Source organism: Manduca sexta, chromosome 15 (genome assembly GCF_014839805.1).
Source record: "Manduca sexta isolate Smith_Timp_Sample1 chromosome 15, JHU_Msex_v1.0, whole genome shotgun sequence".
Taxonomy (NCBI): Eukaryota; Metazoa; Arthropoda; class Insecta; order Lepidoptera; family Sphingidae; genus Manduca; species Manduca sexta.
This window is the reverse complement of record NC_051129.1, coordinates 5,638,395-5,664,314: the sequence shown is the minus strand read 5'-3', so window position 1 is coordinate 5,664,314 and position 25,920 is coordinate 5,638,395. Positions and strand designations below refer to the sequence as shown.

The 25,920-nt window shown below is 33.3% G+C and overlaps 1 protein-coding gene across 1 annotated transcript in view; it reads left to right on the top strand.

The window, feature by feature from the left end:
* Window positions 1–1,475: 1,475 nt before the first annotated feature.
* The window catches only part of LOC115440019 (heparan sulfate 2-O-sulfotransferase pipe), a 72,262-nt gene continuing 47,817 nt past the window's right edge, over window positions 1,476–25,920 (top strand). The window contains exons 1-2 of the mRNA XM_030164144.2: window positions 1,476–1,663; window positions 2,289–2,554. Of these exons, the coding sequence (XP_030020004.1) occupies window positions 2,511–2,554 (44 nt within the window). The 5' untranslated portion in view covers window positions 1,476–1,663; window positions 2,289–2,510. The remainder of the gene's footprint in view (window positions 1,664–2,288; window positions 2,555–25,920) is intronic.

Below are 25,920 nucleotides of genomic sequence, written 5' to 3'. Positions count from 1 at the left end.
TATCACTTACTTCATTATTTAAAAGTGCTAATAAACCTGTCCTACTAGTTGGATGCTGAGGACACTTCTTATTACTCAAAATGTCTAAGAAATAGCATTACGTGTTGCAATTAAAAACTTGAAATAGGTACTATTTTTCGATTTAAATAAATTTTTAAAGTAATAACATATTAGTGTTTGTTACTAAGCATCTATTTATATGTTTTTATGATAACAATATATTGTACTTATTCGCTTTTCGTTGTACTAGATTTTTCATCTTATTTAGTCTAGATTCAAAGAAAAAATATAAATATCTATTGTTTTATAATTTCTGTGTCAATAAAAGGTCACATTTGTCTGTAGGTATGGTAGAATTTTATTATTTTCTGCCGTCGTAAAATTTCACAGACCATCTCTAACTCTATAGCACCTAACAACCTGCCACTTTTGTCTTTTCAACACAACAGTGGATAGTACTACTTCATCGTACTATAAACCGCTTCTCCCATTCCCCAAATCTTTATTTATAAAGGTAGGTATTACAATTTTTCCAGAGAGAAATCTAATGCAGACGCAGGCTTCTTTTCTTAGACCTCTGATTTCATAAGATGACCACTTAGTAATTTTAGTGACACGGTTACAAATCGGCGGACCAAGTAGGGCGTTTTTTTGTGCAAAGGTCATAGGTATGTATGTTATATGCGTCCTTTGTGACCTATGATGTAAGAGAGAGTGGAACTTCGCGAGGTTTTTTCGAACGACTTACAACTTTCTTATAGGCGTATTGGCCAACTAGAAACTAGGTCACCTGATGGTGAGCTACCAGGTAATAAAATTAACAATGTCAGAGATAAAAAAAAGGATACATTTTTAGGTAAAACTAAAAAAAAATTACAAAAAACAGTTGTAGTACTAGTATTAGGTTTTTCATATATGAGAGTCCATCTGTGTAGGTACCACCGCAATGTCTATTTCTGCTGCCGAGCAGGAGTGTGTAGCCACTGTTGTGTTCCGGTTTGAAGAACATTGTAGCCAGTGTAACTACTGGTGATAATGTGACTTAATAGTTCGTCTCGGGATGGTGAGCGCAGTGGAACACCAAAAAATACTTTGGGATGGTGTTTCTACTATTTATGGGCGGTCGTATCGCTTACCATCAGGCGAACGGCAAGCTCGTCTAGTAATTCAAAGCAATAAAATAATTGTTTTCATAACATATGAGTAGGTATAAACTGTAAATGCAAGTATTTCAATTTATTTTTGGTACTAGAATTACTGATGATTAGAAATTCTTAAACGAGAGTTCTTCGCGATTTTGTATTGGAAATATGCGTTATAAAAATTCAAGACAACTTGAAATTTACGGCGGAATTCCATTATCTGGTGAGAAATTATGCCACCTGGCAGTGGATATCGCATCGAATACATAATGCGGAGTGGAGAGCACGTCCGAGCCGGGGTGAGCCATGTCAGTGGGCTAGTGCTCCGTCACATGGCCCCGCGGTCGCACGCTCCGCAGCGATAGTTCCCGGTCTCACGCACGCTGAACGCCGCACGCGGCAAACTATCGCGAAATTAAAAAAAATACAATATCTGTTTCGTGACTGACTTTTTTATGATTATAATTTTTTTTATGTCAATTTCTAAACGTTTTTGGCACTTTCTTCTTTTTTCCGAAGACGTAAGTTGGAACATAAATTTTTGTTGTTAAAATATAGAAAACATATTTAATTTAAAAAATATACATTCCAGTGTTTTTTATTATCAAAAAATTGTAGCACGTACAATTTCACTGCCAAAACCAAATTTAATATCCATCAATTTCCCTTTATAAAAACTGAAATATCCGCACTTATCGGCAATATTTTTCATACTTAAGGACGCAATAAATATCATTAATTAAATTAATGCAATGTAATCATTGGCAAGTGTGAATGTGACGCAAAAAAAAACTCCCATTGTTTCGAACATTAGAGAAAGCTTCGTATCACGTTACAGGCGTAAGAGATATGAATGTGAATTAGAGTGCAAATAAAAACAAAAGAACATTCATACATGACATTGTCATTAAACTACATAATGATTAATACAAATGTAGCAAGATGAGCGGAGAGTGCGCGTACGCCGCATTGCCGCCGCCGCGCATTCACTTTCTCCCGACGTAACCGCTGCCAAAATACTTCTTTGATATTATCAATTTATCATTTCATCACACTTGTCCGTCATAATTGATTGATTGCTGCTTTTTTAATATGCAACATTAATCTCGATAATTTAAATTGATGCCAACTAAACATTTTTTACAGAATAGATGAATTACAATTGAACTAAAAATCGTTGAAATCCCAACAGGGATTTAGAGGAGTTAGCACAAGTGATAAAATGAACTTATATTAACTTTAAATGTACAGTGTAAAAAATTACTGTGTTAACAATAAATATAGACTTTTAAGTGAAAGTCAGTAATTTTTCCAATTATTGTGGGAGACTCGAGTTATAGTGCAAAAACAAAGAAGTTATTGAAAACAATGGACCACCTGTTTCGGCAGCGTCGGATCAGCGTGCCCAAGCGGTAAGTGCACTGTCCTCATAATCTTCGTGAAACCAGGCTAAGTATGGTAAACGTGCTATTCAAATCTGTGTGCCCAGCTTTGTTCATTAATGTATTCCTTATTCAATGCTTAATGCATGACCATATAAAGAACAAACACAGCACAATGCCGTCGAGAAATTCTAATTCTCAGCATATTTGAAACATGTATGCGAATTATATGAGAGGAATTTATGCACCATCGTTATCTGCCCGCCCACCGTACCTGAAAACTCGTGTGTTTTGTAAGGAAATGATTGGTAGCATGTTCGATTGTGTTTTAAGCTGTTGTGTTGATCGGACAGATTTCCTCATACAGGTGAACGACTGAGTCGTAAGACGCAAACGCTCTCGGTGATGTGTTTTTGCGGGAAATATCTCGGGCATTGTTGCTTCTACTTTACAATGGAAAACTAGTTCCAGGTTGATGTTAACGCGCACATTCAAACAAGGGCTCTAGCGTCGAAGAGTGTTGCAAAGTTTTAACTGTCGTGGTGGAATATACTTGCACTCCCACAGGGTACATGAAAACCGTAATTATAAAAACTACGTAAAATAATTTTGATTAAATTGAGACCAAAGTATAATTCTTAATTTTGTAAAAAAAATATTTTAATTGTCATCTATATGTACACTTGTTTGTTTTCCAAATAAATAAAATAAAATAAAAAAATATATGCATAAGCTATTTATGTTGACGAGTTTGACTAAGATTAGAGTTTCATAGATGGTTATAGATAAAGTGATTATTTGCTCAGGTTGCCGCTCGAAATGCCATCAGATATGCATAGGATTCGACACCAAAAAATAGTACATTTTTCTATAAGCAGGTGGATTTTTGAGACGGGGCAGCAAGGGCAGCTTAATAGCTGTAGTTACACGAAAACTTTCTTAGGAGACTGACTACCATTCTTAAAGACATTAAGACCTGCATTTACAGATTTTTAGCAAAAAGCCGCCAGCAAGCAAAAGGGGTATCATCACAAAAAAATATAGTCTAGTCGAACCGCCTGCTTATAAGGATCAAAGACTATGGATCCATTAGAGGTTTGAATACTTTTATACCTAAAATAAAAATAATAAAACGGAATATCTGTACGATTTAGGGGTATAAAAAACACGTACCTTACGTTATAATTTTAAAAATTTCATAACGTTAAACCATTACACATAATGATCTAACATAGAGTAAGTTTCTAGGCCTCATTATTTTACATCTTCAAGACGCAAGTTGTATCTTCCTGCAGATATTATCATAAGCGACGTAACAAGAAAATTGACTATGCATAACGTCCTTATCATCAACGTTATCATTTTCGCATGATACATTGTGGGACGAGAAGGCTCAAGCATATCATTACCTACGCTAAACAATAGGAGCTCAGGAACGAGGAGCGACGAAACAAAATAAGAAGGACGTATTAATGTGCACTGTATTACTGTTATTTTTACTGCCACGGTGGCGTAGTTGTTCTGAATGCAGGGTACGGCAGCGCTCTGAGGTCCTGGGTTCGAATTCTTGGTCGGGCAAAGTGATATTTGGGTTTTTCTCACCAATTTGTATCCTACTATATCCCGATATGGTGATAGGCTCGCCCCCTATTACATCATGGGATGGAACACATTTAGCGAAAAATGGATGCCCTGGATCACCTTTGTATACCCCTTCGGGGATAAATGCGTGATGTGTGTGTATGTTGATTTTATTTATATGAGCACAGTAAAGGTTACCTTATTTGACTTAATGGTAAGCGGACTAGGGTCCAGATAGTATCGATTGACGAGATATAGTTACCCCTCGCCGGTCGATACAATTCTGTCTACTTATTTAAATCGTATACGCAGACCATTATGGCGGAATTAAGAACTTGTGTACAGTGTTTGCCATTCATATTATAAGTTAAAAGAAATTATAATTTTACTAGCCGCAATTAGATAACAATGTATTAAAAAAGTGTATTTATTGTCTGTTTACAAGTTAGCACGAAGATTGTTCCCCACGGTTATAATTGCAGTTATTATCAGCTCTGCAGAAATGTCTATCCATTTTATAACAATTTTATTATGTTCATTTCCTTTCACAGTGTATTAGTCGTAGTGATTGCGTGGAAAATATGATAACACAAATGTAAATGATATTTTGTTCATTAACTTTTCATTTACATTTTATTTCGTGTTCGGAAATTCTAGATATTATGTTGTGTGTGTTTTTAATTTAAATATTTCTGGCTTTTGCTTCTTTCGATACTAAGTAATACTAAGTTATAATATATAAAGTTTGTATTAGGAGGTACCTAAATATTATTTGTATTTTTATTTTAGCTAAGAAAGAAACAAAATTTGTCGTATTTCAGCGTAATTTTAAGGTATTAAATCGTAAAAAGGAAAATATGCTGAATCGTAAAATCAGAGAGACTGCATTCATGCTCTAGTTCCGAATCCGACGGTCGTTGTCATCGCTGTAATATTTCCCGTCGTCTTCTAAATTAAAACAACTCTGGTGCACTAGCCGCGTAGCGCAGTCTCATGCATTCGGTTCCGCTCTCTGAACAGATCAAGGAATTGATGGTTTGATAGCACTGGGGCTTAAAGAAGGAAGTTTTATTCTCTGTATTTTAAGTTTATGTGACCTGAATTTAGATTTGAAAGTGTAATAGCTGTAGTAATATAATTTGTCGATTGTTTTTTTGTTAATGTTATTGTACTAATATAATATTTAACTTTATGTTAAATTGTACCGTTGGATATGCGTCTTCTCTGTGGTTGAGAGGGATTAGGGCTGTCACCATTGATTCATAGACTTTTCGTACCTGCAAGTTATTTGTAAAATCCGCAAGTATCTTTTTCCATAGTAGTTCCTTTAAATGACAATGCGAGCGACAAATACCAATTAACGCATACCTAGGTAGCATAGTCGGAGACGCATGTTCTGGGATCGATCGGCGAACTCAAGACCTTGATAGTCCATTCCACCACCGAAAGGCATTAGCTAGATCATTGTTTTTTTTATGTTTTCATTTTATTCGTAAATTTATTTTTCTGTTCCTTGTTTCCTTATTATTTTTGTTAAGAAACCGCATCGGGCCTAGAAAGGAAATAAACTAATGTGAAACTAAAGTATGATTCATATTCGTCTGTTGCTGCCTATATTTACACTCAGCTGTCTGCGAAAATGTATCAGTATCAAAACTTTCTCTCTTCATTATGTCACATTAGGTGAAAATTTTTGAATGGCACATTACAAGTTACGTTACGCAATGCCGATGCATTGGTGCTAATATCATGACATTAATGGTTATAATAGTCATGTTTTCTTATATAACTTCCTGTGTTTTTCATTCAGTTCCCTATTATGTACTTATTTTTCATTTGAAGAGGCGCTTACCCTGAATATCTTTAAGTTAGTTGACAACGAGTAAAATATATTGCAACGAACTAATATACTTTATCAAAAGATTCTAAAATTATATTCTGTGCATGATGTTGACGTGATATATTTAATAATACTCATGAGGCACAAAAAAGACAGAAATATCAACATTTTATGTATAGGTGGACATGATGACTATTAATTAACGTAATGGCATTTGGTTCATGTAATGCTATTTAGTATTCCATAAATCAGGCGGTGGTGGTGTAGCGCCTTGAGCAGTGATTACGGCGGCAAGGTCTCGGTCGTCGTTTACCATTACCAGCGGGACAGTTATTGCCGTTCCTACGTCCACGCTTCACTTCTTGTCTTCATCGTGCATGAAATCATCCAGTAATTACCTTATGCACTCGTACACTACTCGCGAATCATCATTTCCTCTTAATATTCATACAAGTTTTTGCAATAATATCTCGCGGTTTTAGGTTGCGTTATTACAACTTGGCATTCCGTTAAATCTATTGTTTTTATTCACAGTACAAATTGTCTGCAGACATATTTTTCCCGCATCGGGTACAAGTTGATAAAGTGGTTGCATTGTATTTCTTTGTGTTTTGCGCTGTGACAAGGATAATGTCTTTGTATTAAGTTCAGCAATGCGAAACTTCTATTATGTCCATTATTACGTCGTCGCTTTAATCTATTCGTATTCCATGCCGGCTCTTGTTTGATTCAATATCGGTACAAAAGAATTACTATAAAGGTGAATCCGCAATGTGTACGTAGAAAGTGTTCGATTTTAACCTTCTTATTTGAAATTTAAATTTGAATTCTAAGCAGCATAATGAATGCTTTTGTCGAAGAACATACGTGTGTTGGGTCCGAAAATTGAGTAACGAACAGTTAGATAATTTCGTTCTCGGGGTCAGTACATGAATAAACTTTTTGTCAGTTCCAAGTTACCGTTCGATATTCCAATGCTTACACTCTACTGTCTGTTTACGAGTAATTGTCTTTATTTTGGTAAATTGTCGGTTAAGGCGTTGACATGTTAAACCACTTCCGCTCGGTGAGTGAGTGTTCAATTAAATGACTCAATATTAGATCGCGAGATCACATATGAAATGCGCTTCCTTTTTGAAATTGAAATTGAAAATGAAATTCACGACCGCGAAGAGTTACTCTCTGATGGATTAGATGGCTTTTATGTTTATAATTCGTAATGTTTTTAGTAATAGTCTGCCTACTACGTGGAATTACTAATTAGCGGAATAAAACCAGTGGTATACAACATCGTCGCCTTGGAGCAACAGGGTTCCATCTGGCTATTAAGTATAATTCGATGACATGCAAGTGTGAGTGGTACTGACAATGCATGGCAGCGCAATGTCGCGGCGTCGCGTCTCGACGAGGATTTGTCACGCAGATACAAAACTTTCATCTAAAGAATAAATTCTTTTGCAAATTGCTTGCCACGGCGGCGCCTCATAAACTTTGATATTTTATTACTGTTGATAGCTTTCACATGAGTTTATTATAATATGTACGTGTTATATTTCTTGATTAAAATTATAATATACGAATTTACAGAATTAAATAAAAAATTTATCGATATATTAACTTGTTTCTGATACAATATATTAATATAATTTACAAACCTTTCAATATTAAGGAGATCACCTTGCAGTCACATATCACACTTTCTTGATACAAACCTCTCGGTGCAGGCATCGGGAATCAAACCACACGATTTTTTTTTTATAAATCGGCTAATCTCTCGGTGAGTTATAGGTATTGTATAATAAAACATGAAGGGTCTTTGGCCACCACTACAACCCTGAGGAATTGTTGAATTATTAAACTTATTACTTTTTTAAAATAAACATTATTAAACAGACTTACCTAAAAGTGACCGTGAATAAATATCGTGATTATTATGTAGAAAGTTGTCGATTCTTTTTTGTTCGTACTTATAAATCTAGGTTTTGGACCATTCAATTCCCGAGAAAGTGCGCGCTCGTGATCACGATTTTGTTTAAACTGTCGCAAAATAAGACGCGGTTTATTTATTTACATTGGCATTATACGAAGCGCGAAAGAAATAGTTTCCCAGGAAACGCCTACCGGTCTTAGCAGTAAATATTTCTAGTTTTTCTACCGTACTAGAACTTTAATGAGGTATGAAAAGGGCCGTTATTATAACGTACTGTGATCTGCCATGGGTATTATACAGGTTGCTAATATGTGGGAATAATATTAGTGTTTGTTGCCAACACTTCCTGAACCCGTCACGATGTCAAGGTTTCTTAAACTTCGTTAGTTTAGGTTCTGACACAGTAACTTTAAATCCAGTGAGTTAAATGCGAATGTTTTTTTCGTAGATACGTAATTTCCGGCCATTCTGCGTAATATTACGCACTTGTTACAATCTGTGCTCAGACGTATTAGAATTTCGTAATCAATTCAATTCAAGTTAAATAAAGATTGTGATCAACAATAGAACAATAGATTTAAAACTGTTGTAGAAACATGCCGGTTTAACGTAATAATTTTCCGACCGCATGTTATCTACTTTTTACGTTAAGAGGAAAAAGAACTCGAAACTTTATAAGATTCTTTTAAAATAAATTAATAAATCAATTAGTGCTCAACGGTCAATTGGTAGATTTTTATTTTTGATTATACTCCAAGTTTAGAATTATTTTCTGTTTGTTTATTAGCGCACCTCAGAAACTACAGAACAGATTTTCATGTAATTATCACAGGAAACCAGAGTATAATTAGTAGCAGAATTCAGGCTTTGTTTCATTGAAATCAGTACACGAGATCCTAGTTTGGAATGGTACGGTCTGTCGAGACGGATGTCTCCGTACCCAAAACCAAAGTACAGACTGACTTTTTGAAGTTATGTCTATTGTTTATCAATTATTGTTCGCTTGAAAGGTGAAGGATAGCATCGTTTGGAAAAGTACATATACGAGAATCACAAAAAGAATTGGTAAGTACGTGGAGTCTACCAACGCCCTAGGCCTGGTGGACTAAGGCTTAAAACCCTCTCAGTAGTAATAGATGCCCGTGCTCCTTAACGTGACAGTGTGTAATAAAGGGCTGGTATTATTATTATTTTATTAATAAAAAATTGGATATCGAAAAAAATAATCTACGTGTATAAAGTCGCGGCCATACCTAGTGTTTAAATATTACGTATACCGTTGTTGCATTTTTATTATTTCAGGTCGCTTCCACGTAGAGGCGAAATAATAACTGGATAAAATATTTTTGAAGCCTTAAATAAAACACAACATAATGTCAAGATTATCCTGCCTGAGATATTTGCAGACAGACATTTGCAACATTTCAACTGGTTATTATTTCACATCCTATAGTAATTTCTTGCTTTTTTACCTGTTAGGATGTAATAATAGAGCTGTCCATTACATTTTCTTGCAAAAACAGTGTAAAATGATGCATTTAGCGATGGGTTTCTTATCTCTTTTTATGACACAGGATGTGTTGTGCAATAAGAAAGGCTGTGTTTAATTTTAACTTATTTTAAGTGTATTGGCCAAAGTATATAATATAATTTTACTATTATTCTCCTATCTGTACTCTACAATGACAACTCCATTGTATACAATTGCTGATAATGGGTTTGACTTTCATAGATTTTGAATTGCCTGTAATATTTTCGTAATACAAAGACTTGCAAAAGAGTAATTAGTAAGTAATCGACTGTCGAGGGTTAATTATCTCTCGTCAGTCGACATTATATTGGACACCACTCCACTTACCACATAGCTTTTCTTACCATCAGGTGCAGAGGGGACACTTTCCCCTGCCGTATAGAAAAAATATTAAGACAAATCATTTTAATACTAACCGCTCCAATAAAATTTTATATTAGTACAAATTACTTGCTGCGTGTGACCTGTCCCGTCTATCGACAAGTTTCAAGAATGTTTTTATATCATTCAGCCATGTTTAGAGCTAATTATGTCCAAGTTTTCATCCATCAACGTTGCTAGCTACGGACCCTTTTTACATTCGTTCTTCCCACGCCCTATTTGGTGATTCTAGGCCGCCATTTCATTAGGAATCTTAAATGAATTGTTATAATCACATCTATCCAAGAGTTAATTAAATTACTAGCATCTGATTTAAATAACGATGTGTGTGACTTAAATTATAATTTATGTTGTATAATTCAATATAATATGTAGTGTGATTATATTATAGACTATTTGAGTCAAAATCTTTTGAACGTTACAAAATTTAAAATCTTTATAATTTGAACAATAATATTTTTTTAATGAAAAAATTGTAGACTCTTTTTCTGTAAAAATGACACCGGCATGGATTTTATAACAGTGACACATATAAAACTACTGCAATATAATGGCATTCTGCGAAAACAGCAACTCCCCGATGCAGTTGGAATATTATTTAATAATGTTCTTTATTTTTATATGTATAAAGTCGATTGTCGTAAAGCATCATTTTATTTCATCGACCGCAAGTAGAGTAGAGTGAATCTGATTTCGCTTGACAAAGTTCCTGGAGGCCTGGTTTTTACGCGTTCTAAGCATTGTTTGTGGTTTAATTATCTTTTTTAATTCCAGCACCTGTCTTATAACCGTTTAAGTTATTAGGGTTTCATGAAGCACATTTATGCGATGTATTTGCGTAAAAATATAACATGGTTTTTATTTAAATTAAATAATAAGGATTATGTGCATAAATAATTTAAAAATTATAGCATGCAGTTGAAATTCATCCCAAATAATTTATAATTTGTACTTTTTAGCATACAATAAAAGATAAAAAGCACAATTTTCCATAGACTGAAAAGTTAAGATTCTGAATATGTTATAACATTGCGTGTGTTACGGGAGTCGAAATGACAGCTATTTTAATTGGATTAAGTGTATCTAAAACTGAAAGGCCAAACTAATTAATAGCAATAGGAAACGTATTTACAAAACTGGTGGGCTCGACAGAATTTGTCCTGACACATACCGCATTTTATGTGCACTTTATTTCATCTTTTAGGTCTCGATCTAAGCGCCACCTATCGGGCACAGAATTATCCTATAATTCGAGTTGGATTTAACTAAACTCTCATAAAAATGTTCATCGCAATCGGTTAAAGGATTACGGAGATTAGTTTGTATAAAAAAAAAATCACCAACTTTGCCATTATTTTTTTTGAAATTATACTTTTATACAAACCATATCCTGATAACTAGGAAAATACAAAAAAGGAAATAGATAAGCCGGTCGAGTCGTTCCCGAGTGATGCTCTTCCATATATGTGGCACTGGAGTTTTATTTATATATAGATAGAAATTAAACTGACTGAGAATATGAGTGCAATTTTATTTTATTGTATTATATTAAGCGAAAATGGCATTTGTTTTTTATTGCTAAATTTGTATTTTTAGCACATATTGCACAGTGTTTATATACATAAGCATACGTCTTTATCTTTCCTCAAGGATTAGGCGTAGGTCTACTTCGCACAGGTTTGTTTTCATAAATTAAAGGCGACGAAATAATGTGACAATAGCATTAATAATTATATTTAGCATATTATTATGTATTAATTATTATCCCATATTTTTTTCATTATATTAAGATGTTTTCCTCACCAAACGCAAGATACTTTAATTTAATATACATGTAAAATCAATCAAATATGTATATTTTATAATATGTGTATACTTTGTTCGCGTTAAGTTACTTAATCATTACAAGTAAAAACTGCACATTATCTGTATCTCGTTGAAGTCTTTTGTAGGCGGTGTTTGTGTTTTGTTTCGTTTGAACTTTTTACGGAATATAAAATACCTCTAAAGGAACATCATTACAGTCTGATTGCATTCATTCTTATTTTATTTTTATAAGTTGCATATATTGTATGGTTTTATTGTTGATTCTTTATGATATATATATTTCGCAGTTACATTTAAAAGGCAGATCATAAGAACATACAAATTATGTTTGCAAAACGGTAGTCTAATTTTGCCCAAGTTAAAGTTGTTTATAGTTAAAATATATAATCCTTTTACAAAAATATTTAATCATTTGTTAACTGTCTTTTTAACATGTTTTTAACCATATTTCAAGACAAACCACATTAATAATTTTATTATTTCAATAATTAACAATTTAAAACGAGACACGCATATTTACGACAACAGTAAATTTTCCTATAAAATTTTATTATTTAATAAAAACAAGGGTGTAGAGATGCGGCTGCGCAGTGGAAAGCGGCTTTCTACCGCCTGGCCGACTTGCGCAGCGATCGCTCGATCATCCATCCATAAGATGATATCTCCCGTAGCCAATAAACCAATTTATTTAATTAAGCGTAGATGTTTTAATTAGGAGACAGTGACATATTTTAAAATGTGATCTGTTGAGTGTCGAATGTTGTCGTTTGCTCAATCCATTATTAAAAAAGGAAACAATTACGGTACGCACACAGAGACGAAACAGAATATTCATTTTCTTAGACAAACATAGTTTTGTCTTTATGTTTTGGTGGATTAAGCAGCGTCTCATGCATTCAATCCGGGTTAAATTTATTGCAATAATTAGGAAAACACACCAAAATTCCAACTCCTTACGGTTTAAATAAATAATAAAAAGTTTTAATAAAGTCTAAAAACGATGTTATCTAACATATCAATTATGGTTGGCGCCAGTTGCTTCCTAATTACATCTTTTTAAACATAAGAACAAGCATAAGTGAACACGCAAGAGGTTATTATTATTAGTTATCGTGGTTTTCTGTTTGTCAGCTATCAAGTTGAATTAAATTACATTAGACATATCGGGTTGTCGCGGCTGTGCGGCGCGCTGTCGCGGTGCGTTACTGGCCGCGGCCCACGCATGCGTGTGCTGATTGGTTTATAAACCGTATCGTGGTTTCCAATTAACAATTAACGAGTCATATTAAATAAGGTATAATACATAGTGTTTAATATAAGTAATAAGTATTTTTTAATAATAAATATAATTAATAGATAAATGAATTGGAGAGAAGAATTTCTTAATTTTTCAATACAAACCCATAGTTTGACAATAATTTACTTAAAAGTAATTATTAAACAGAGCGAAATAATGACAGAATATTATGTGGTCTATTCACAGATAATGGCTACAGTTTGTATGGGATGAAAAATGTTCTAATCTAGTCTGTAGACATAAACTTATTGGTTTCAATTAACTTGATAGCTACACACATTTTTATTTGCTAATGAAAGGCATTTAAAACGTAGCGGAAGAAATAAATCAAGCACATGTTTAAATAAATACGAGTTAGTCCACTGCGACGATTTAAACTGCCACATTATGCAATCAAATGTCTTGTGACAGCTTCATCAATAAAATCACTTTCGGCCACTGTCACTGTCAGACATGAATGATTCCGATAGGAATAACATTTATTTTTTATGTTTTATCGTTTCATTTCGACGTAATAAGTTTGATTGATCGTTATTTTTTGTTATAATTCAGGCATGAGTCGATTAGTTTCTAAAAATGTGACCAATGTTATTTAAGGGATGTTAACATAATTATATAATGAGGAATCTTTATTCGAACACATTTAAATTATTAAATTAATCTATTAATGCTGTAATACTATTTTATTTGAAATTGAAATTTGAAATTCTTAAAAAAATTGGAGATCTAATAAAAAAAAGTTATTATACTACAGCGTAATGCCATTGCACTTTGCTGCAATACATACACATACAATACATACACTGTTTATGGGCCGGTCGCATCTCTTGCCATCAGACGAGGTGCTTGTTCGTCTCGGCATTCATTGGTGTATAAAAGACAACTTCCAGATATAGTAAAAATCAATTTGTTCAATGTTGCATTATCGAGCTCATTTCTTCTATTAAACATAGCTTCAATTGAAACTAGATCACCCCCAGCTGACGGTTTTTGTTGGACATAAGTCTAACCTATCTCGTTAGAAAAGAATCAAACATTCAATAGTAATTCCGTTCAATTAAGGCTAGCTTGGCCTCATGGCTTATTTGGCGCCATGGCCGATTTCGATCACGGAGAAAGCAATCAAAGAGGCATTCAATTTAACGATTTTTATTTTCTATTCCTAATTTATTTGAACATGGCATCTTTACTACTAAATACGATGTTGAATAGTTCATGTAAAAAACTAACTCTTATCTTGGAATTTTAAGTGACTTAAAGAGTTTCTAGAAATGTATGTCACCTAATTCTTGTACGAATTGTGCTATTGTTAAGAGTCCACATCAATTTGCTGTTTATGTATTTTAAGGACACACAAGAACGCAATACCGTTAACATGATAATGCTAGTAATTAAATTAACATTAAAGCAAATGGACTGAATCGATTATTGTACTAGCAGTTTCCTTGTAAGCAGTGCGTCATGTCCATACAGGTGAATAATTAGTTTAAGATACCGTGAAGCGTGCCCAACATTCCGGACGTTTTAACGGTAGTTTCAAGTGTTTAGCAGGAACGGGCCGGTCCAGCCTTTATTAGAAGAAACAATTTGCTATGCTCGTGTTTTGTTTTCGGACACAAAAAACGGATCTCGTATTTTTTATATTTTCAACTTAATGTCTCACACGTTTTGAAAGAGCACTTTTTGTTCCATGCATTTATTGTTTCTACTCAAGACTTCGGCCTTTGAACTTTATATTGAAGTAAGCATTAAACTGTTACAGTAACCATGAAACCCTTTAGAAGAAAGTCGTTAATTGTAGAGAATACTAATAACTTGTAACACAATATACTCGTATTTAATTTTCTTAGTATCTTTAATCGCTTTTATAATGAATGTCTACTGTTATTTAATGCATTCTTGCCACGAGGTACAACTTTATCTTTCTAAAAATATAGGGGTAAATAAGATACATGTATTATATATATCCATTTTGTAATACCAATGTAGTACTGACTCTACGATGCACTGATGCAGATTACTTGAGATTATTTTGATAATAATAGTTCTTAAAATTATGAAACGTAATAGAATATAACGTTTTCTTTTAGATGAGCAACCATTCACAGCTTAGCTCGCTTGAAAAGCCTTCCACAGTGTGAAAGTCGCTAAAATATTGTAAAAAGCCAGCGCCCCGTCATCTATTTAATAATTCACATTAAAAAATTACATTATTTCTCATGAGACCAATTTATGGGACATCAAAAAACTTAACATCTCATGTCTCCGGATGGCGAGCGCAGTGGAATACCAAACAATACTTTGTAATTCAAGGTATTTGATGGTGTTTCTTCTGTTTTGGCGGTCATATTGCTTACCATCAGGCGAACGGCAAGCTCGTCTCTTAATTCAAAGCAATAAAAAAAAAGTTGTTTCTACATTTACCTCATACATCTAAATATTTCACTAATTCACGCTTTAATAATATTAGTAAGAAAGTAATATTAGTAACAAAGTAAGATAATATAAGATCAAATCAAATCAGTATCGCATGATTGTTAGTTGCATGCTGTCATTAATTAATTTATCATGCGCTGTTATAGGTACTAGTGGGCTTCCACCTAGTAGCGAGTAGCATTAGCATAGGTGAGCGTTTCCCGCCTACCTATGTTGACGTTTATTAGCGAAAATGCTAATCATACTTGTCATATTTGTAGATCTATCAAATGTCTATATAAATACAAGTGTTTGAGTAACGGTAATTATTATAGTTAGGTGCATTGTGACAGATGTTGCGCAAACTCTGTCGGTATTCACACATATTACAGATTATTTTTTAATATTGTTAACTGGACCAAATGGAATATTATTTTTGTTAGTGTTTGCTGCGGGAAATTATTTATTTATTTATTTATTATTATGTTGTTTTAATGGTGCCGGTCTCGTCTTATAAGAGCGAAGTCAGAACTTTCATTCACGATATTGATGTAATGCAGTTGCAGACATCCAAAAAAATGTGACCGTTTTTAGTAAATTTTACTTGGCAAAAAATATGCAAAACATCGTCAATTATTACAATATTTGTGCCATTATAATGTTGGCAATTTGGTTTTTCTAGTATTAAATTATACCAAACTCACCGCGAATCAAGAACCATTTCGTTCAGTAATAATATGTTCTGATTTCAATTAAACACTGACTAAATGATTATAAGCCGCGAGTAACGGGAAGTAATAAAAAGGTGTTGTTGATCTTGTCCATTTGTACGTCAGTTAAAATGGCAATGTTGTGACGGTTCAGTGGATGGTTGTTTAGTTTCGCACATTAATGTAACATGAACGCGCCATGTCAGTGTCAGCCGTCTGAAACGAAAAAACGGTGAAAAAAACGGAATGGTATTACAGAAGAAGTCAGTGCACCCCACCGATACCGAGCACTGACGTTAAACTGCCAATGATGTAATTTATCAATCGCTTTATTCGGATCGGCTGCACGCGTTCTTACATTACGCGTACTTGGCCTTAAACTGGAACTTGGCCTTAAATTACCGTGATCCTTCGTTTGATCGCCAAAAACATTAATCAAAATATTGATTAATTTAAGAATAAATTTGAATGAAGAAAAGTAATACTCTCTTAAATTCATCGAATATTACATAAACTAAATCAACTGACATTTAAAGAAATTTCACTGAAATCGATTCCATGTGATAAATTACTAAATTCTATCTTTATGTTGTAATTTGTATATCAATTAGTATAGACAAATGACCTCATTTTTTACAAATTGAAAATAATTCAGTTCGGATATTAAGGACATTGCAAAGAACGAGTATGACATTAAAATATTTGTTTGTAATTACATTTTCTTATATAAAATAATTTCCGGTCAATTAATTTCAAATCTAATCCACACACTCTCTCCTTAAGAGCTCTCTAATGGACCTAAAATGAGTGATGAACATCCACTACAAATATATGCAATAGTTCATTTAATACAATAGTTAATGCAAACTGTATTATCTACAGCAGCAGATTATTCATCGCAAAAAACTTCATTAGGTAATCTTGATTGCTTTAACCTGATTAACAGAAGCGTTACATATATTTAATATCAATTATAATATACAATGTATTAAAGTATCATTTATTCAACCATTCATTTTGTACCTAGCAATTATTGCGATAGTTTAATCATACCTTATGCTTTTATCGGTGTAAACTCACAACCATTTTAAATTTTATCACTTTTTGTCTGCCACTATGCTATATTTACTGTTAATTATAAATGCATAAGCGAATAAATTCCTGATATTAATCCACATAGCAGGAGCAACATTGATGGCGAGAGACGTAATTGTTTTAATATAAAAATCAATTATAAAACATTTGATACGAGGAATTTATATCCTGCAACATAATTCAGAAGGATTTTCCTATTGAATTGTCATTTATCATGATTTAGATGCTCATTTTTTAGATTCAACAATCCTTATAGTCCACATAGCTCCTTTGTGGAATGATTGTAATCTATTTTTATTCTTGGAAGCTTTTGATGATAACAAAAACACTTTTTATACAGCACTCTTGTATTACACAACTATTTCTATTAAACCCGTAGAGACAGAATTCAATCACTACTCAAGCTGTAATAAGCAGTCTAGATTAATAAGTTGCTTCTTCTTTTTGCACTCCAGTTTCTCGACGCATGTAAAATAAAAAGGTGTAGATGGTAAAAAAGACCGTCCCAAACAAACGGCGTTGATTAATTTAGGCACGGCGTAATTGAGTGTTGTAAGATATCTTCATATCTATCGATCTAGTTTTGATTGGATCCCGATCCACAGTTAATTTGTTTAAATCGGGTGCGTCATTGTCCGTTATTATGTGCGTGGATAGCTGCCAGTATCGCTCGTAGCATTTTCCTTTTGCTAGTTATGGACATTCATTGTCTTTAGAATGTCTGTCTTGGCATTTTTGGACAATGTGCTGTGGTTAATGTAATTTCTTGCCTGTCTATGAAATATTTTCGGTGTCATAATCACTGTTATTCGGGAGAGTTACGAGCTTTCGCATATCGTTGTGGTAGAGCATCTAGAAGAAATAGTATTGCGGTTGTACTGCGTGTGGTGAGTAAAGTTGTTGAAAGCTGACAGTATTCAACTCATCTAAATCTCTAAAGCTTTCAACGCTTGCTTGCATCTTGAACGCATAATTATTCTGGAAATGTAGCTTGACATTTTCATCTAATACAAGGAACTTATATTACGTTCGTTTGCCAACTGCTACTTAAAAGGAATTATAAATTATTATTTTTTATATTTTTATGTTTTCTTTGTTGAAAGTTACTTCATTCAAACCCCTGTATCACTTTAAATTCTAACTCACAAATAATCAACGCAAAGAATGCAGTAAGTGCTATGTGACAATGGAGCTTCCGATGTATGTCTAATCGTAAAAAAGATGAGTGAATTAATCTCAATTCGTCATAGAGCTGCCTGTTCGACGGTTAACCGTTAGAGTAAAATGGACATGAATCTGACACGAAACACTTGGATTTGACTGCGACGTGCGATTTTTTTCAAGCTTGCTTTGATTGACGCTCTTGTGGCGTTTATGAATGCCATTAATTTTAATATTTGACTAAGCACATTGCCGTGTTACGTCGACTATGAGTAAGCTTGTTTGTAATGACCATCTTTTATATGACGTATCGAATAAGGTTGTATAATGTTAGTCATGTTAGCTAATGTAGCTTATTTTAGCATAAATAAATAATTATGGGGATGAGCTTGCTATAGATTATATTACTATAGTATTTGTATGGAAATGTCTTTCTTCTATGTTTTTAGATATTTTTTCTTAGTGTGACTTTAGGAGAGAATGCTCATGGCATTATGTCCGCCTGTATATCATATGTACCAAGTGTAATAAATAAAAAAAAAATCAATAGTCATAAGATAAATGGAACGACCCTGTCCCATTAAATGTAAATCGAATAATTGTAATTATTATCATGATTTATGACGCTACATTGTAAATAAAAGTTTAAATCGTTGTTACGCAGCAAAAGTTACTTTTCCACTAGAAATGACAATAAATACGTTTATTCAATTATAACAAACGGAATGTTTGAAATTAATCATAATACGTTTTCAGGTTTCAACAAGCATATTATTATGTTGTCATTTGTAAAAAGTATAAGATAAGATGGGAGTTAATATTCAGGACTTTCAAAATAAAGAGGAGAGAAGTTAAATTAACCGAGGAAATTGGTGAAAGTGCTCCTCACTACTATTACTCTAGGATGACTCTACCACGAGCACGATGACTGAGCACTTCCACTTTATAAGTCGTATACAGAAACGTACCAAAATTAGAAAACTAGATTGTCATGTTTTTACATGAGTGAGATTTAATCTTTTGGTATTTTATAAAACCAGAGTAATGGTTTCCTTGTTGACTTTCTCGTTTAAGAAGGTTGCATCGAACAGCATATTCATTATTTAAAAAATTGAAAAAGAAAGTAAGATTCACTTTAAAAAAGAACATATATTTTTACATATATATTATGTTACTGAAAATGCACTAATTCCACAGAATTCGAAAGGCTATCCATACGTATAACACGTAGACACGAAAGATGGATAACAGCGATAATAGACGGTGCCTTATATGATCCCAGAGTAATCTAAATTAGATTTCTTTGGCACAGTAAAAAAGGCTAATGTAGATTTGATAATAGAGGTGTCTATGGAGTAAAAACCAGCATCGCAGTGTCATCGGCTAACATATAATTTATCTGATAAAACATCAGCTAATTAACTACCATCACCGTGTGACGTGCTATATATATATTTTATTTTGCGAAATATGCCTCATCAGAGTCGTAAAGCGAGCTCTGAAATGGAATATATCATTTTCCCTTTTTTATTTGTTTTATTGCAGCTTACGTATTAAGAAATGTGATAAAGTATTAAACTATTTTGAGGGTATTTAATTTTCTAGCTACGTTATTTTACAAAAATATTAAGTATATATTTTTAGCCGCACGCAGGTTTTAAAACGACGTGCAAATAGTGATTTAGGCAGAATTGGAATACTTGACATGTGCAATGTTTAAAGAGACATTTTCTATTGGTAATCAAGTCAAGCCGCCATTATGCATGAGAGAATTCTTTTCATCCGCAGACAGTTAGTGACATCGCAGACAACCGTAACGGAGGAAGACACGGTGATGAGAGTTATGCGCAAGTACAATCGAACACAAAAGCGCAATCGTTACCGATTGTTTAGCCGCCTTCTGTCACCTGTCAAGCCGACATTGTTCGCTTATCAATTTGCAAAATAGTTCTGTCACTTGTAAGTTGTAGTCTATTGCACATTTTTGTGAAACTTTGTATAATTAGCAATGAAATGGTCTGTTTAGTTTATATTTGGTGTTCCATCTGCATTAAACATAAACATTGATACATTGCCGTATTAAACGAGTACAAATTCTTACAACCGGTATCCCAATATTACGTTATTTATGTAGAAATAACTGTTAATAATCATTGCGTGAAATTGTGTACTAGATGCTGCTGAACATAAGGAATATTATAAATGTATATAACATGTAACTCTATAACTAAATGAACATTTAAAATTAATTAAGATTACATTAAAATAATGTAGAACATCGACATTAAACTACACACATGTACATTAAATTTAAAATATTCATAAACCATAAAATTTAAATAATTTTATTCATTTACGTTCTGTTACTCGCAGAAATTTTACATTTTGAGTTTAAGGTCAGTTGTCATAATTGCTATTCGGAACACAGGCGGTCTAGAAATATTCGAGTAGTGTTCGAATTCATTTACAAAACTTGTCGGTGTTGACAGAAGCGCGCATTGCATGCGTTTTAATCAATAACGGTGTACATTCTGTGATGGATTGAAAACGTGCCTCGGCCATTACCATAGTAGCGGGCGGGAATTTAGTACACACTCAGGCCGAGGTCAAGGTTGTCAACATCTTTTCAGTGTAAATCAAAACGATTGTTGGTAACAGTAGGGTACCACGGATTTGAAGGAGAAAACATTAAATTTTTTATCGTCTACAAAAGTCTTGAAAAAGATCTTCGGCGCTTTACTAATGGTTACGTGAAGTTATTCAATTTAAGATAGTAGTAACTCTGCCAGTCATTGGTTTAATTGATACTCTTTGTAAATCTCGTGACTGTTTTGCAGTCTACGTGTTATCATTGTTGTGTAATATATAAGTTAAATTGTAAATAACACCAACAATTAGAGTTTTCTAAAATTTATATAATTTAAATAGTTTGTGTTATATTCGCAATTTTTAAAACTTTAGTAAAACCTGTGTAATTAAGATTAGATTACTTGTAGAAGATGTAGTTGTAATTTCTAGTCAATGTAAATTAATTACGTAGAAAGTAGGTAGAAATAATTTCCATTCACCTCTTGATCTGCACTTGCATACCAGGAATTGTAAAATCAGTATAATGTAGACAACAACTGTACAATCATTATAATTGGTGAGGTTATTAAAACACATAACAAACATCTTATAGTTACAAATGGAGATTACTGCATTTACCTTATCGAATTATAATACATATTCGGCTATTGCATAACATACGAACTTTCTATGAATATATTAACGTATCTGGGTTAGAAAGGGCCCATTGATGTGAACCGTATAGAAAATAAACATAATTATTACGTTATGTCTACATTTGAAAGGTTCGTTCACATCAGACGGATAGAAAGCTTTATGTTGTTTATCAACATAAAATAAACAGATTTATTTAAATGTAAAACCGTGCCATTGCAGCTAATCCTTTGCAGCAGTGTATCCTTATAAAGAAGTAGGTATTTGCTTGTGGGCAAGCCGACGCGCCGCGCCTGGTGTTTATGTGTAATAGGAAGTGCTGACATTACGTGCGTTCTTTCGCTTTATAAAGAAAAAGTTACACCTGCTATATAATCGAGTTAATTAATCAATGAATAAAAAACATTTATGATTAATTTTCACGTACCACAACTATATCACGTATCGGCAATGATTAAATAAAAACATGGGAAATAATTAATAGCAATGCATAAAGTTAATCAAGCGAATGAAGCTCCGCAGGTATATACTATGCAATAAAAGTGTGAGAACTGGTGTAGATCTGGGCAAAAACTCGAAGTTATCAGTCGAGACTCACATTAGGCTGACTCATTCGGTTTGTATTAAAAAGTTTTTCACATCTCAATCATTCACTTCCATTAAGAAAAAACGCCGCGAGAAGGTTGTCCAGCATTAAAATATTATTTGTTATATATATGGGCTTTTTATTTCGTTTATATATAGCAATAATTTCGCTGCGATTACCATATAGTCGAATAGTGTATATCAAGAGCATTCTTTTCATTACAAATTACGAAAACCCACTAACGTTTTGATATTTACGATAATATTATAAATTGAACAGAATACATAAATTGTTTCGCGTTGTATGAACTGTTATGACGTTAGATACGTGTATTTACCTCTTATCTTAAGATGCGGTAGAAAGTAAAAGTGGTTGGATTGGGCAGTTGTGTTTCTATTATAAAAGCTCGTTATGTGTGCCGTCCCACGCGTTGCGATCACATGAAAGTGAGAGGATAACTGCCAAGTCACATGGTCTTAATTTATGAACTTACTTGTTTTAGATTTTAGAACAAAAATACCCAATAGAAAGTCTTGTTGTGCAAGATTAGAATGGACTCTACATGGGCGAGGCACATCCTACGTAGTTTGTAGTTTTATTATCTCTAAAATAAAACTATTACAAAACGGAATTTCTAACATTTACAAGATTATCCAACAGTCACTAATATCTTCCTGATCGTACGCTAAGATAGCCGGAGGAGATTGTACTGACTACTGTGTATATTTCGAAATTAGTATTTTGTGCCCGAGATGGCGATATGCTCACCAACAATCACATCATGGGACGGAACACACTTTGCGAAAAGTGAGTGCCCTAGTTACTATTAGAGCACCCACTTTTCTGTCTACCGCTTCGGGGTACCCATTTTTAAACTTAGATATTGATAACCTTCGTCGCTATTATATATCTACTGATGTAAAAAATTTAAAAACCTTATTATGATACAATACAATTCAAAGAATCACAAAACGCTGGTATGACAGTAAATCGAGCGTCTTAATTCTCTTTTTAACCATTTATTAATAGTCACTGTCAGATCCTATTGCAACCAGCCATATAGTTGACGGCCGTCATTACATATGATATGCTACCAAGAATTAATATCTTATTTTGTTGTATTTTAACAAGACGACTGAGATAAATAATCTAGGCTTCGATCACAAGAAAAGACAGTTTCGTAATTTTTCCCTCGTTTTCGATGCACAAAATCGTTCTATTTTGATTTATTCACCGAGTCAATGAACTATAATATTATGAATGGTATTATTAATGACTACACTCTAACTGAAAGACAACTTTATTTGCATATAATATTAGCATATTTTAGCGTCCAGTTACGAAAACTTCCGAGTTTCAGTAGGTAAATGTTACTCAAGGGAGTGTTATTGTTAATATTTGCACATCTCGGAACTCACAATTTACATAAAATAAATATATTTTGTGTTATATAAGAAGAAAAGGCATAAGAGAAGGTAGTAAACAAATAAATGTGACTTCAAACATAGCTGTTTGTAATGATATTACGTCATTACGCATGGCCGAGCATTATGAGGGAACCCATCTATTATTGGAGTAATCATTTACAATTTTACGTTATTACATCCATAGATCCGTTAACTGTCGCTTACAGAAATCAAGGATGGACATCGAGATTTCCGTGTCTTTCTTGCGGTGTAACTGTTGTTCTAGGGTTGATTTTGGATTAGATCGGAATAAGTACATTATAATTGAATTATTTATTTACTTTATATTATTTGTTATTAAAGAATACACTAAATGTTCAAAGCAAGTCGTTTTTATTTAATAAATTCAAAGTAATTAGTAATCAGGCTCATGACTTCATAAATATAATTTGGAATGAATAATAGTTAAAGAAGATTCAGTAATTAGGGGAGGTAAGCCCAAAACGGGTAGCCCGCCCAAAACGGGTAAGTGTTCTAAATTTCGCGTCTTTCGCATTAGTTTTAAATTGTGCATGCCGAAGGATGGTGCAGGTATCGTCCAATCACAGGCAGTGTCTTTGTACGCATGGACTACGCGGCTGCAAGGTAATTTGTAATCAAAGATTTTTACTGTTTTTGATAAAAATATTAATGAATTTTGATTTCTGATTAGTCGATTTTGGTTTGCTGGACGTGATTACTAGATTGGTGATATTATTTTGTTGTATTTGAAGCTTTATATCAGTGAAGTAATTTCTAACCCGTTGCTTTGGTTTTGTGGTTATGAATGTACGAAATGAAATTATGCCTTTATAAATCGGGTATGGGTAAAACGGGTACCCGATTTGCCCATACCCGATTTGCCCTGATAGATTTTTGAAATATAACTTTTGAATAATATTACTTTTCCTTATTTTGTAAATGGTTAATAAGTACAAAAGAAAAACTACCAACGCATCATGGGACGAGAAAACAATTGCACTTGCAATGGAAGAATCTAAAAAACATCTGTCAATGCAGCTGCTAAAAAATATGGTATTCATTTGTCAACACGGCAGAGACATATAAAGAAGGGATAGCGAGGAAAATCCTTGGAAGATTTGTACCAGTTTTCAACGCGGATCAAGAGTTAAAGTTGGTCGAATATATTCCACAAATGGATAATTAATTTTTTGGACTGACGAAAACACAATTCTTGGAATTAGTTTATCGATATGCCGAAAAAAATTAAATAAATCATCCATTTAAGGCAAACGTAGCAGGCGATGACTGGTACATGGGTTTCAAGGCGCGACATCCTAAGATCACCTTCCGCAAGCCAGTACCAACAGCGATTGCGCGTGCGAAAGTCTTTAACAGACCTCAAGTTAAAAGATTCTTCGATATTCTTGAACAAGACAACTTCATACTCAGAGAGAGGTCCGTACTATTGTGACATGTGTCAATAATATAAATTATGACTGAGTCTGATTCGAAAAGACTGTGATAATTATTATGAAAACAAAACTGTTATTTTATGTTATGATTAGAAGGTTAAGTAGATTTTATCTCATTTTTGTTCCTATTACCCATTTTGCCCAAAAGCCTTACCCGTTTTAGGCACCCCCCTCCAGGGCAAAACGGGTTTTGTTAATGTTTTAGTTTTATGATATTTTTTGTTAAAAATGAAGATATTTTTTTTAATTTGAGACTGTTTTTTTAAAGTTATTTAAGTATGGAACTGTGACAGTTAAAATAAAAGTTCGAAATACATTTAGAACCTGCTTTTCTTTTCGTCTATCCTTAGCTTACCCGTTTTGGGCTTATCTCCCCTATCATATATGTAGTTAAATGTATTGCAAATAAACATGTTGAAGATATCCAATTTGTCTTACCCGCTGCTGTTCTGGACGTCAGACGGAGTGCTTAACTAGTAACAGCTAACGAGCACCAGGCGTTAGGAAATGTTATTTATGTGATAGAATTTATTTACGGCAAGGCGCCGCCATATTTTTCTTTTTTAGTTGATTATGAAAAATTAATTGCCGTGTACCAGTTAAGTGAGATTTGCTATCAGTTAAAAGTATACTACTTATTTTATAAACGGCTAATTTATTATTTTTGTTGTTAATGGTTTATTTTGTAAACGATAGAGCCGCTTTGCAACCATTTTAGTCAACATGGAGCGACTCGAGCGGGGTAGTTCAAATACCAAATCGATATGATACTACAGTACGAATTATAACGGTACACTGACCCATAAACTGTTACGTATGGCCAATAAGATTTTCGAAATCACAATATACATTAGCAAATATTTTTTGTTTTAGTTCATATAACAATAAAGTAAATTTGAGTCATCGTACAATAGATCACCCAATTCGTTAAAGCTATCT